Source organism: Gossypium raimondii, chromosome 12, assembly GCF_025698545.1.
Source record: "Gossypium raimondii isolate GPD5lz chromosome 12, ASM2569854v1, whole genome shotgun sequence".
NCBI lineage: Eukaryota > Viridiplantae > Streptophyta > Magnoliopsida > Malvales > Malvaceae > Gossypium > Gossypium raimondii.
Window position 1 is genome coordinate 49,138,390 of NC_068576.1, and position 15,172 is coordinate 49,153,561.

Below are 15,172 nucleotides of genomic sequence, written 5' to 3' on the forward strand. Positions count from 1 at the left end.
CATATTCATATCAACTTTCAATATCATTCATAAAATCAAAAACTAATGAATTAAGTAATAGGACCTAGTTGTAAAAGTCTTAGAAACACAAAAATTACAAGAAAAAGGCAAGAATTAACTCACTTGGTGCAAAAATTATGAAAAACCAGCTTGAAGAAACCCTTAGGACGTTTTTGGCTGATGAGAGTGCAGAAAATTAAAGAGAAATCTAGATAATTCCACTTTAGTCCTAACTTTTAAAGCAAATTTTGTAATATTCCAATTTTACCCTTATTTCTTCAATTCTCCTGATTTTTCTCAGCGTATGCCGCCCAAAATATCTCCTTTTGGGGTTATTTACAATTTATGTCCCTCCTCATTTCACAATTGAGCTATTTAATCCCTCTAGTAACTTTTACATTTTTTCAATTTAGTCCTTTTCACTTAATTGACTACCCAAACATTAATATTTTCTAACGAAATTTTAATACAATATTACTAACACTTCATAAATATTTATAAAATATTTTTGACTCGGTTTCTGAGATCAAGTCTCGATATCTTATTTTACCTAATTCCTTCAATAATTTCTTTTCTAACTAACCACTTAATCAAGTAAAATTTTTCTATCGATATTTTCATACGATTTTTCCTATCATATCAATATTCATGCAAAAATATTAAAATAAATTTCTCTTTAAATCGAATTTGTGGTTACGAAACCACTGTTCTGATAATTTTGAATTTGGGCCATTACAATGAGGCTCGGGCAAAGTTGCGACGGCTCGCGCAATAAGGCATTGTGAGGGAGTATATGTAGGAGTTTAGCGAACTCATGCTTCAAATATCAGATATGGGTGAGAAAAAGGCATTCTTTTCTTTATGAATGAGTTGAAACCATGGGCGAAGTAAGAGTTGCAATGCCGATGAGTCCAAGAGCTTACCAAGGCCATGTTTATGGCAGGATCGTTTATCAAATTCGGTGGGAAGAAAGACAAGCCTGAGTCTTTCAAGCCCAAATTCAAATTAAAGGGCAATGGTGGGGGAGACAAATAAAGGCCCACTATGAATGGAAACGGTAAGAAGCCTTGAGACAAAAAAAAGAATGGGCCTATAAGTTACTTCCATTGTGATGGTCCACATATGATCAAGGATTGTCTGAAGAAGGCCATGCTATTTGCTATGGAAGTAAAAGAGGAGTCAGATGAGGATGATAACAATCTTGGTTTGATACTAGGAGGTGTCGAAGACAAGAAGGGTCATGGGCTGATGTTTGCTGACATCATAGTGGTCGACAGAAAATTGAATGTGCTTGTCAACACATGTGCGTCTGATTTGTTCATGTCCGAGGAGGCTGCTCGTAAACTTAGTCTCAGGATTGAATATAACTCAGGCCGAATCAAAACGGTGAATTCAGAAAATGTTTCAATCAAGGGGGTTGCAAAAGGAGTGGATTTCCAACTTGGCGATTGGACCGGTAAGGCATCCATTAAGGTAATACCACTTGATGACTATGATTTTGTGGTTGGATTAAGTTTTCTTGACCGGGTTAATGCGTCTATTGTTCTTTCTAGTAATTACATGGTGATTTCAGATTCGAACCATCAATGTATGGTGAGAAGGACAAGGAAATGAAGCATGAAAGGAAAGACCTTGTCGGTTATCCAATTTGCTAAGGGAGTACTAGAGATGAAGTCTCCTACTTAGCCACCTTGAAGATCGAGGAAACTGTTAAGTCCGTTGGTGAGATCTTGAAAGAAGTAGGCCAATTGTTACAGTCTTTTCAGGATGTGATGCCCGCCCAATTGCCCAAAAGTTTGCCACCCAAGAGGGATGTGGACCACAAGATCGAGTTAGTGTCCAATATTGTGCCGCCAACATGGTTCCCATATCGTATGTCTCCGCTAGAATTAGAAGAGCTGCGGGAACAATTGAAGGAGCTTTTAGATGCGGGATTCATTAGGCCATCTAAATCTCCATAAGGTGCGCCAGTATTATTTCAAAAGAAACATGATGGGTCGTTGAGAATGTGCATCGATTATCGGGATCTAAACAAGATTACTATGAAGAACAAGTACCCTATTCCTCTTATTACGGATTTGTTTGATTAGCTTGGTAGTGCGAGATGGTTTACCAAGTTGGGTTTGAGATCAAGATACCATCAAGTTCGGATAGCCGAGGGGGATGAGCCAAAGACAACTTATGTGATACGGTATGATTTATTTGAGTTCCTTGTGATACCCTTTGGACTCACGAATGCCTCAACTACATTCTGCACCCTAATAAATAAGGTACTTCAACGTTTCCTTGATCGTTTCGTGGTTGTTTACCTTGATGATATTTTGGTGTATAGTAAGTCTCTCGAGGAGCATGTGAGACACTTGAGGGAAGTGTTCCAAACGTTAAGGGAAATGAGTTGTTCATCAAAAAGGAGAAATGCTCATTTGCCTAACAAGAAGTGTCATTCCTAGGCCACATTGTAGGAGGTGGCAAGATCCAAATGGATGAGAATAATATTCAGGCTACTGTCGAGTGGGAGCCTCCAACCAAGGTGACGGAGTTGAGATCTTTCCTTGGGTTAGCGAATTACTATCGACGCTTCGTCGAAGGCTACTCTAGAATTACTGCACCATTGACGGACATGTTGAAAAAAGAGAAGGTATGGGATTTGAATTCGCAATATGAGAGGGCCTTTAGTCAATTGAAGCAAGTGATGACGAGAAAGCCCGTACTTGCTTTACTGGATTATTCGAAGCCTTATGAGGTACGCAAAGATGTATCATATTATACTATTGGGGGAGTACTGATGCAAGATGGGCATCTAATTACTTTCGAGAGTCAAAAGCTTAATGAGACGGAGTGGAGGTACACGGTCCAAGAAAAGGAGATGACCACTGTAGTGCATTGCTTGCGCATTTGGAGACATTATTTACTGGGTTCCAGGTTTGTGGCCATTACCGATAATGTTGCCAGCAGTTATTTTCTAACCCAGAAAAAGTTGTATCCCAAACAAGCTCGTTGGCAGGTTTTCTTAGCTGAGTTTGATTTCACAATGGAGCATAAACCGGGGAGTGCCAACATTGTGGCTGATGCACTTAGCTGAAAGATGGAGTTTACGGTAATCAGCCAACCTGATGGTTTCTTATTGGAACACATTCGAGAGGGATTATCTCATGACCCCACAACCAAAAATTTGATTGAGCTTGCCAATGAGGGGAAAATGGGGAGATTTTGGCTTGATGAGGAGCTGCTATACACTTATGGGCATCGTTTTTATGTGCCTTATTATGGGAAATTGCGTAAAGAAATAATGGAGTGTTATGACTCAAGATGGGTGGGCCATTCAGGGATGCACCGTATCTTGTCCCTTTTGGAGGATCGTTACTATTGACCTCACATGGGTGATGATGTGAAGACCTATGTGAAAACTTATGTAGTATGCCAACAAGACAAGGTCGAGTTAAAGACTTCGGCCATTTGCTATAACCCTTGCCCATTCCGGAAAGACCATGGGAGAGTGTATCCATAGATTTTATTCTTGGTTTGCCTAAGTCTGATGGGTTTGCAAGTATTCTTGTTGTGGTGGACAGGTTTTTAAAGTACGTGACGTTTATTCTAGCTACCAAATAGTGCCCTGCTGAGGAGGCAACCTGTTTATTCCTTAGACACGTGGTGAAATATTAGGGAGTGCTACTGTCTATTATTAATAATCGAGATGGGCGTTTCACGGGCTAGTTCTGGACAGAGTTGTTTAAGTCAATGGACTTGGACTTGAACTTTTCCATGAGAATGAATCTACAAATCGATAGGCAAAGCGAATGAGTGAATGCATTGTTGGAGACATATCTTCGGCACTATATGAGTGCCACACAAATGGATTGGCAAAGGTTGTTGGATGTGGCCCAATTTTCATACAGCTTGCAGCGAAGTGGGGACACGAATCAAAGTCCATTCAAGATAGTGACGGGCCAACATCCACTCACACCTAACGTTGTTGTGACCTGTTATACATGACCAAATCTGGCAGCTTATCAATTTGCAAAGGATTGGCAAGAGAAGAATGACTTGGCTGGAGCTTTGTTTACACAAGACAAGTAAGCGCAACAAGAAGTGGGCCGATTAGAATCGAAGAGATGTGCAATTTTAGGTGGGTGATTTAGTCCTTGCCAAACTACACTTGATTTTGCGATATAAGGGTTTGCACAAAGGGCTTGTGCGAAGGTATGAGGGGTCGTTTCGAGTTGTGAAGAGAGTAGGCAAGGTGGCCTACAAGCTTGAGCTGCCAGCAAAGCTCAAAGTCCACCCTGTGTTTCACGTAAGCATACTTAAGCCATTTCATGGGGATCAAGAAGATCCCCAAATTATAAAGATAGAGACTATTAAAATGATGAAATTACATTTTTACTATCGTAAAAATTACAATTTAATTTCGACCTCCTATTTTTTTTTTTACTTTACCCCGATCTATGTATATGTAAACCAGTTGTATAAGTTCCATCAAGTCTAATTTCTTGAGTTAGTTTGATGGAACAAGCAAACAAAAACTAATTGCAATTTACGATCCCTTACACTTTAACTTTCCAGACTTCTAAGTATTTATGCAAAGGATTTTGGCCACGGAAATTTATCTTATTTGGATTTTTTATTTTTCTCAAAATATTTATAGAAATATAATATCTCAAATTTATAAAAAATAATGTAAAATTAAATATATTCGAAACATACATGTATTCATATTCTAGACTTATCAAATTTTAATCAAATAAAATGATATTTACCTTCTTCTTCTTTTTTTCATATTTAAATAGAAACAAACACGTTTCTTATCTCTTAAAGCCTATATTGTGAAAAAGTGATAAACTGACGATGGTTGTGAAAGAGGAAATGTGGGGGGCAATTTAAGTAAAAGGTGGAGTAGAAAATGATAAAGTGTAAAGAGAATACAAGGGGCCAAACCCTAAAAATAATTAATTGCCATTTTCATATCTTGTAAAACATTATTGCCGAAAGTTATTTTGAGGAATTGGTATTCTCTCACATCAAATTTTCAACTTTTGGATGAAAACAATGACATCAATCCAAAATACTTTTTAATTTTTGTATATAAAATATATTCATTCAAATAATTTTTTTTGAAGAGAGTAAGAGCCCATAATTAATAATAAGATAAGTAAAAACGGTTGAAAAGATTAAGGACGCACTTTAATCAAGAGTGATTGTTAACAAATAGAGAAAAAAAATTAATAGAGTAGATAAAGGAAAATGGTGCTATTATTGATTTACGAAAGTGAGTAATACGTGAATGAATCTTTGACTGATCTTGATATTCAAAATTTTAAGAATTTTTTTTCTAAAAACACGTACCAAGTTGAAGGGTTGCCAAGCTCATTAGATTCTCAATAAATTGTGATGAGTAGGTAAACATCAAAGATTTGATTCATCTTAAAACCAAGGCTAGAATCGAGGTATAGGAAGTGGTTATTTTATAGTTATGTGCGTAATCTTTTCAAGAGGATTACAAAACCATATGATTTTCACATTCTACATTAAGGTGTAAATAGTGAAATTATGTTGAATGTTGGTTGAAGGTGATTATTTCTTCTCTAAACATTTTATTGACAAAGAATAAAAAATATAAAAGATTGTATTTGTGAGGATTTTGAGTTAATTTTTTGGTGACAGATGGTAGGATAAGGGATTAATTACCATATAAAAAAACAATTGTATGAGATCTTATATCTTTAAAGCCTATTCGTGTATGCATTATGTGATACTAATAAACAAAAAAAATCAGAGTGATGAGATGTTAGAGAGTTTAATTATTATCTGTTGGAAGAGGGAAGTTGTTGAATTTATTAATGGAAGGATGATAATTGCTCCTTGGTGCACTATGGACCAAGTGGTGATATATGTTGTTTCATTTTATTTTATGAGGCAAAGATTATAGGAAAGTTGGTGCGGAGGGATCCAACATATTGCATTGCTAAACTCCACCAATTTTTGTAGCTAAAATTTTATGAAAAGAGGCAATGATAGAAAAATATTTCGAATGATCCGGAGGGAATCGAAGTTGTTTTGAGACTCAAAGAAGCTTGATCGAATTTTCTTTAGAAGTAGACTGCTTGGAATTGCTTTCTTCATCTGAAAAAATAAATTGAAGACTAAATGCAAGTCAAGAGAAAAAAACTCAAGTAATAAAATTAATCAAGAATCGAAAATAAGGTGGAGTTGTGGAATAGAAAGATAGGTGTTCAATTGGACCTTCCAAGAAAAATTTCTCGGCAAAAGTTAATAGCTTTAATCAATCCTCCAAGAACACGTTTTTAACAACCTGGAGTTTGAAGAACTTCCTCAAAAACCTTAAATAAGACCAAGTAAAAAGAATCCTCTGAATAAAAACAAAAATGGAATATTGCAAAATAAATTGAATAATCAAAATAGTCTCACATAATGAATAATGAAAGTACCATGCTACAAATTGAATGAAAAACAAACTTTTAATTTGGTTAATTAAGAAATAATTCTAATTTAACTAAACCTTCTTGAAAAATAAGAAACATAAAAACTTTTAAAGAAGTTAAAACACTTTAAAATATCCTAAATTTAAAAAAATCAAATACAAAAAGATATTTAAATTAATAAATACAATATTAGGCTTATATATAATAAATTTAGACCATAAAAGTAAGCCCAATATGGTTTAAACATGAATCCAAAATCCAAAACTCATAATTCCCGTAATAATTTTGTCCACAAAATTCTACTCACACAATCTTTACTAAAACGACCATAACTTGAAATCTCAAACTCGAAATAAAGTGATTCAAAGTGAGTTTTGAAGCTAAGAGATAGATTTTTCATTGGTTAGAAGACATCTTGGCCCAAAAATGTCTAGATCCCGTCCAAAAATTCATCACAAGTTTATTGATTTTCTAGAATTGAAAATTTGCAGCTTCGATAAATTGAAGTTAATAAATTTCATCCATCCGTGCATGTATCAGCCAAAAAGTAATATATGATTTCATAAAATTTTAAAAACAAAAAAAAATGTTAACTTTAATTTTTAGATATTTTGATATAACAAATAATTCTTAAATTCCCTTACTTAAATTTGCAAATATTAATTCGTTTACACTTAAAATTATTTTTCAAGTGTTTGAAAACACAATAACTTAGTTTCTAAATGTCTTAGACAATTTTCAAAACTTCCAAGTCTTTTAAAAAGGTTTCTAAGCCAAACTATATAGTTTTCCAATCTCAAAGACATAAAATTATCTTTTTGGGTCTAAAGTCTCGAGACATTCCTTCAAAGCTTTGAGACTTGTTCTTGATGTCTCGAGACATCCCTTCAAGGTCTTGAGACATTGTGTTTTTTAATGGCCATTTTTCAATAATATCTCGAGACATTATCATGCATTTGTATTAAATGCACAAAATTAATGTCTCCAACAACCAAGAGCTCCCTCCAATGGCTCTAAATGTACCCAAATAAATGAAAGGGTATAAATATGATTCAAAAACACTCAATTGAAGACAAGAAACAAGTTTAGAAAGTTCAAAGAAAAAAAATCGAAATCTTTCATTGTTATACTCCTATTTCTTGTAAAAACACTAAATGTTGGTTCATTTATATATTAACAATATCTCAAGACTTTACTTTACATTTTGCATTAAATGTACGAAATTAATGTCTCCAGTAATTAGAAACTCCTTCCAATAACTTCCAAATATTCAAATGAATGAGATAATATAAACATGATTAAAAACAATCAAATGAAGCCAAGAAATAAGTCCAGAAAGATGAAAGAAAAGAAAATCCAAATCTTTCATTGTAAAACACTTGTGGGTTTATTTATATATCATTCTTTTAAGAGATTGTTTGTTTCAGTAAGAGCAAATCCTTATACATCAACCTTTGAGAGATTCTTATTCTTTATTAATTTTATTTCTCAAATTGTGAGAGTTTATATAAGGTTTAGGGTAGAAAATTTTAAGGAGAAATGATGCTATCTTACCAAGTTAAAAGATAAGAGATTGTGTAAAGATTATATATTATCCTAAAATGTATCAATCATTCAGTTGAAAAAAAATTAATTGTAATAAGCTAAAGTAGTGGAGGTAGGTATTTAAAACTAAACCGCTATAAATTTTTGTGTTCATTTTCTTGAATTTATTTTTCTAATTTTTAAAACATCAATTTACTACACCCTTGGTGTATATTGAAGATAACAAAACTCTTGAGCTAAAAATAGTCTTTTTTAGTAATCTAACACTAATAAAAATATTTTTTTAATACTAAATATGTAGCTACATTTATCTCTGGATAGTAATTTGAATCTCAACATTTACAGTTCCTTCACTTATTCCTAAGTTAAGATTTTTTTGGTTAAAAATTATATATTTCGGTACTAAAATTATGACTCATCATAATTATATATAAAATTAATCTAATGATTTTTGTATGAATTTTATTTATTTATTAAAAGGTTATATATTTTATATTAAGTAAAATTTACACATTTTTATTTACAATTAGTTATTTTAATTAGTTAATATGTAATGAACATAAATTAAATTAATATATTTGTATGTATTATATATATATATATATATATATATAAGAATTTGTGTTTAATTTTTTGTCAATTAATTATTTGAATAGATAATATTTTAATTTAAACAAAATGACATTCACGTGTTTCATAAATTTATAAATTATTTTGTCAAATATTGATCATATTTCTATTATTACCTTAATTATTTAGAATACACATTTATCCAAAGGGAAGAATAGCAACAAATGTAATATATAATACTTTTTTATCTTTCTTTAAATTCTAATATGCCAACCAACCCTATAAGCATCATTAATGAATTACAAGACAATGAAAGGTAGCTTGATTTTCTCAACAAAACATGGATTAAAAAGGAGTAAAGTAATGCTGGTTTGTTCGAGTTTTATGAATGGAAAAAATAAATAATGGAACATTTGGGTTCCACCTAACTCGATTTTAATATTAATTGAAGTTTGATGTGATTGCCGGATATGGAATAAAAAAATAATGCTTGCACAACAAGAAATCCCCTGTTAGATTGCTAATCCTCGACTATAAAACCTTGAATCCATCTTCAAGTTTCTTTCTCTCAGCCACCTTAAATCTTGAATCCAAATGGAAGTGCCTGGATTTGATGTTGATGGTGATCCTCAACCCCATGGTCATGGAAGCCTGATTCAAAGCTTGTTTGCTTTCTGTCCTTCACAGAAAGCATTAACAACCTCTGCAACTCACATAAACATGGAGTCCTGGGATGGAAACTCGTCATCTTCTCAACATCCCGATTCAGGTATTTTCTCCCACAGATTATCACCCAACACTCAAATCCATCTTTTCTCACCCAACCCCAGCAATGAAGATGAGGGCAGAATGTGTCAAGCAAGCATTGTGGTGGATGAAAAGAGGCTGAGGAGAATGATATCCAACAGGGAATCTGCAAGGAGATCCAGGATGAGAAAGAAGCAGCAAATCGAAGAGCTGCAATCACAGGTTAATCAACTTCAAACAATTAATCGTCAGCTTTCGCAAAAGTTGATCAATCTGTTGGAAAACAATCATGAGATCCTCCAAGAAAATGCTCAGCTCAAAGAGAAAGTTTCTACTCTTCATATGGTGCTTTCTGATGTGTTTGCACCTCTCAGGAATTCGGATGATTCCTCCTCCATGAAACCTAAATCAGCTTCTTAGAGATGCTAACATCTAAATTGGGGTGTATTTATACATATATATATAACAACTTGTGAGGTTAAAATGGATGATGAACTAGTTTTGGAGCAGTCCCATGGCTCTGGGTTGGTGCTTTTGTTAATGTAACTTTATGTAAAGAAATCATTACAGGCTTCAATGGACTACATGTATAAGACACACACACATATATATGTATATCAAACTATACGTGTAATAAATTCTTCAGATAGCATATGTCGAACTTTACAGTATTCATCAGGATTAAACTCCATTAAAGCAGTTTGAATGTTCAATACCTGAACATCAGCCAAAATTCAGGCATTTGCAAATATCCAAATCAGCATTATTTTTTTAAAAGAAAAAAAATCAGCACTATTCATTCCCATCCTTAATGCTACATGGGATTTTAACCAAGTTCTACGGGTTTGTTCCGTGATGAATTAATTAGATGTTTAAAGGTCGATGGAACATTTGCCTTAAGTTACTTCCCTACAAAACGTACATGTTTTTTGTGTTTTTTGGAGGTTGTGTCCTTGTTCTTTTGGGTTCTGATTGGACATACAATTCTAATCTAATTAAAACCATCATTGTATTTTTAAGTCAAATCTTATAGCATAAAAGTGTCTATTGATGCCAATGGGATCTTTTGGAAAATGCCAAACACAGAAATTTTAAAATTTAATAGTGGATAAAATTTTCATTTTTACCAAAATTTTAAGAAAATTTTTAAAGGAGCTTTGAGTAACTAAAATTTCATCTAAAGATGTAGTTTTCAAATTTCTTTTCTTTTAATATATGTAGTCTCACAATAAAAAAACATTGACTTTAAAGTGGAGTAATTTTATTTAATTTCGATATATATTTTATATTATTTATTTTCAATATAATTATTTTTTATCACTATGTTTGAACTTATTAAATTTCACTAACCTAAATTTTGTTAAAAAATTATTTATTCAAACGAAATGCTAGGAGAATTTTGATAACCCTCACCACAAGCTTGATTTTTGTTTATATGAATAGTTTTATAAAGTAAATTTAAATAAAAATATTTTTATTTTTATTTTTATTATTAAATAGTGATTTAGTCAGTCAGGTAAGAACAAGATCTGACCCAATCCAAATGAGCAGAGAATCCAATCCTTTCACCAAATCCGTCTCCAGAAATAATTGCTTGATGTATTGACATAATTGATGCTATTTGTTACACAGGAATTGAAAATAAAAGAAATTTGTTAACAAAACATTGACAAATTGTAAAAGATTCCTGCTCTATTACTTCAAAAAAGAGTTTGTGGTCTACATAATGCCTTTTTTGCATATGGTAGCATATTTGAGAGAATGCCATCAATTGTGATATCAGCCATTCTTCTTAAGTGGGAGTTTCCCGTTTGAGATGTTATTTCAAGGCCTCGGCATTTGAACCACCATTGTTCAGATCCTTGAATGCATTCATCGGATCTGCAAATGATCGAGTGCAAGGCCACCTATAGACAAAGTTGTTCAGCGCCAGCCATTTTCTATGCTATTCATGTTGAAGGAAATTTGATCGTACCTGCTTGATAATATGGTCTCACCATCTATTGTTGTTTTCTCATCAAAAACGTTGCCTGAAAGAACAAAACATTAGGAATTGCTTTCAACTTGTTGTTAACTTAGAAGACATTCGGGATGGGTAAATATATTATGTAAAGTTCAAAGCCAAACAAAATAGGAGCAGCAATGTATACCTCCGTAAAAGTTATTCTTAGAGAAATATTTTGCCATCAACCGACCGGCGTAGTCAGCCTCAAATTTCTTGTACTTCTCAATGTTTTCCGGATTATCAAGAACCCTAACCAAAATAGGAGTACATCAAGTGATAGGATCACAGTGATATCCCAAGCTCAAACTAGGATCACTCTTTTAACTGTGCACTTCATGATTCGAGTTATTCATATATGAACAATGCTGTGCTTTGGGGAGAAATGATCAACTTAAAAATAGTGCCAAACTAATGATTCATTAGAGTAAAGATGGTTATATACCCATACCACCCTCATAACTCATAGTTGCTCAATGTCATGCAATCGTTGGTGACTAGACATGTCAATAAATGCTAAGCAATTCAACGAACTACATTCGAGTTGGATACAGGTATGTCTGACATGGATATGTTCAATGGTTTTCAATTTTTTTCATGTACTTGGAGGATACATTGGAAGATCGTATCCCCATATCTATATATGAACATGTGTTGGATGCAGTGCTGGACATGGATACTTCAGAAAACATAAGGAGTCGGAAGTAACAACAAAGTCATAGAACAAAAAAACCAAAACCCAAAATACTAAAATGATCAGCAATGTATTGTCCACTTGTTTGTCATCTACCAAGAATGTCAATAACAGAATAACATAATTTAAACAAATAATACCCTTAAATGACTTCTCAAGACTTTCAGATTAAAACTAACAATCTATACCACATACAAATTAAAACCTTGCTTAAGCAAGAGCAGAATCGTGATTAAGAAAGCTAATGAAATAACAATATGAGAGATGCAAAACCATTCCAATTAGCTTTTCCTGAAAGTGAGAACATATGCTTTTCCATTTAAAACACATGATCCACAAACAAAGGACAGGATCAAAATAATTATATTAGAAAGTTGGAAACTATAACATATAAAATAGAAAACCATTTTAGACCATTATTTTCCGAATAAGACAGTAAGCTTTTCGTTTCACAAAGAGTCATATAACTGCAGAGAAACAGCTATGTCAACTGTTTTAGGAAATTCTTCTTCCATACTAATGGATTACCGAATAATCATCCAAGAATGTTGTTCTTCTAATGACTACAGTATTATACAACATCCTCCAGAAGTATGGAAACAGATCCGAAATGTATAAAATGCCATTAATCCGACTGTGGATCAAGCTATTATTGCAAAAATGAACCAAAAACAAGAAATTTTTTCTCTGGTTTACAAAAACTAAAATTCTTGATTAGACTTTTACCTTTATAAGTGTGTGTGTGTGTGTGTGTGTTTGTGTGTATAATTTTAGGGTTAAAAACAGTTCAAATAAACAGGGTGCTATTGGTCGATAACAGCCAATTACTAGCCTAAAGTTTATGCTTTTTCCTTCACAATCATTCCTTTACATGAAATTACTGTGCAGAACTGGGTTAAATCAACGTCACATGCTTTAAAGAGATATTAAGCAATAACTTTCAAGTGGCTCGAAGGAAGAAGGGTGCTCAATGGAATTGTATCTAAAATTTGAAAGTTAAAAAGACAAACTGAACCAAAAATGGCAAATGTAAGTATTTCTCTGAAAAAAAAACTGATGAGAACTTCAAATGTAAAAAGAGTAGAAAAAACCAACTCACGCAAAATGGTTAGCAATTTGAGGCTTTTGGTCATCGACATTGAGCGTTCCATTTTCGGCGGTAGCAACAACCTGGGCCTGCGGTGGTAGAAGAGCGGTGGCAAGAGTGACGGAGGACTCAGAATGGGAAGCGGAGATTGAAGGAGGTGATGGCGCAGGTGGAGAAGATGGTAGACTCGCCATCGCCATAGAGATTTGGGCTTCTCTTTTGCTGAGTTTCTATCAAGTCTCTACTCCCGACTGACAAATCTCCTTCCTCACAAGGAATAGGGTTCGGTTTGAAGAAAAGAAAAAAAAAAACCCCCTTAGAATTCAATTGGGTCACGGTCGTCCGACAAGCCGGTTTCAATAACACCTTTCTGGTACATATTTGAGTAAAATTTTTAGATAAACTATAAAAATAGCCACCTTAGTTTATTTTTGTTTTAATGATTTAAAATTTTTATTTTTAATAAATAAAATATGAAAATTAAGAATAAAAATTAAAGTCAATAAATTTCAAATTTTAAGAAAGTTAACCTCTTTTGATGAACAAACACCGATAAAGTAATGATTTTAATCAATCCTTTCAATTCACAATAATTAAGTCAAAGTTATATAAACAACGTTGTCAACAATTATTGAAGATTTGAAGTAAAATAAGAAAGAACTCCTTTAGAGTAATTTTGTTAATAACTCCAAAATTAATAATGGTAAAATTATTCGGTAAGAAAGAACTCCTTTAGGGAGTTGGTAGAATTCGGTTTCTATAAAATAAAAATTTTGATTTATAAAATTTTAAATTAGTAATTATAAAATTACACTTTAATCCTAAAAATTATAAAAATTAATTTAATCATTTAAAATTATAAAGATATAAACTATTAAAATAATAAAATTATATTTTATCATCATAAAAATATATAATTTAATTTCACCCAAACAAAATTCTAGCTCCATACTTGGATATAATATATATAGTGGCTATAAACTATAATATCACACACACTTACATATACACATATAAGACTTCATAAATATATTATTGGACTTATATATAATTGATTTTAAGTCTTAGAATTGAATTGAATATAATTTAAAAGCTAAATAAAGTCTAAAACTAATAATTCTAGTAGTAACCATGTTCAGAATTCTCTGCTTGCGCAGTTTTACTAAAACGATCTTATCTTGAGCCCCAAAACTCAAAAAAAAGAGATTTAAAATGCATTTTAAAGTTAAAAGATGTCTGCTAAAAGATATCTCGACCTAAAAATGTGTGGATCATATTCAAAAATGCGTTATAAATCTATTGATTTTTTAAACTTTAAATCCTAAACTTTAAAATTGATAATTTTAGTGAAATAAATTTTATAAATTTCAACCCACTCGTGCGCATAATTTAGGTCACTTCATCATCTGCTTGTAGCAAGTTTTGATGCCAGTTAAACCTATGGGACGCCATTCCAGCAACATAATAAAACAAAGTTAATGAGAATGAAATGAATTAGACAAAGTAATTGGCACCCAAAACCCTTTGGGACTTCCATCACAAGACCATCTTCTTGCTATATAATTATCTATCTAATGGAATAAACATCTTCCTACTTAAAAGAGAGGCCTAAGGAAAATGGGTTTAGCTTATGCAGTACTTTTAGCATAAAAGGCTTTGCCATTTTCTACTTAGATGGAGTGCGTAGAACAATGCTAATACTCCTCCCATGCTTCTAAGAAGCTTTCCTTTTTAGAGCAGCGGGCTCTTCCATCTTGTAAAGGCCATGTCTTTCTGCCTATATAATCCCTGAAGTTCTCAGCATCATCAAGGGTCACGCCATTTAGGCCTTTTCTTTCTAAGCATTGAATCCTGATATTGTTAAACTTGAATAACTCCTTAACAGAAAAACATGAGCTAAATTTGTAACGGTTGATGTTTTAGCAAGGTAATATTTAAAAATAGGGCGAGTTTAAATGGCCGGTGTATTTATCTTCGGTGAGGTTAAAAACAGCGGTGGCAGTGAGATTAGTTAATGTAGTGGCGAGATTGGATGCTGTAGCGGTGAGATTAGAAACAATGGTAGAGTGTGTGTTTGGATTCAAACG

At 32.8% G+C, this 15,172-nt stretch overlaps 2 protein-coding genes across 2 annotated transcripts; one reads left to right on the forward strand and one right to left on the reverse strand.

The window, feature by feature from the left end:
* Positions 1-9,137: 9,137 nt before the first annotated feature.
* On the forward strand, positions 9,138-9,973 carry LOC105764737 (basic leucine zipper 43). The gene has a single exon (XM_012583459.2). The coding sequence runs from the start codon at positions 9,150-9,152 to the stop codon at positions 9,720-9,722; it is 573 nt and encodes a 190-aa protein (XP_012438913.1). The 5' UTR covers positions 9,138-9,149; the 3' UTR covers positions 9,723-9,973.
* A 908-nt stretch (positions 9,974-10,881) lies between these two features.
* Positions 10,882-13,458, reverse strand: LOC105764738 (uncharacterized). Its single transcript, XM_012583460.2, has 4 exons — positions 13,098-13,458; positions 11,453-11,556; positions 11,278-11,332; positions 10,882-11,209 (listed from the first exon to the last, which is right to left on the reverse strand). Exons 1-4 carry the CDS (start codon positions 13,283-13,285, stop codon positions 11,122-11,124), a joined length of 435 nt encoding a protein of 144 aa, XP_012438914.1. The 5' UTR covers positions 13,286-13,458; the 3' UTR covers positions 10,882-11,121.
* Between the last annotated feature and the right edge of the window lie 1,714 nt (positions 13,459-15,172).

Bases quoted from the DNA above. Each gene is read 5' to 3' on its own strand.
- LOC105764737 (XM_012583459.2), top strand. From the start codon at position 9,150: ATGGAAGTGCCTGGATTTGATGTTGATGGTGATCCTCAACCCCATGGT.
- LOC105764738 (XM_012583460.2), bottom strand. From the start codon at position 13,285: ATGGCGATGGCGAGTCTACCATCTTCTCCACCTGCGCCATCACCTCCT. The intron at 11,557-13,097 runs GTGAGTTGGTTT...TATTTTGGTTAG, and splicing joins CAAATTGCTAACCATTTTGC to GGTTCTTGATAATCCGGAAA. The intron at 11,210-11,277 runs GTACGATCAAAT...CTTTGTCTATAG, and splicing joins GAGACCATATTATCAAGCAG to GTGGCCTTGCACTCGATCAT.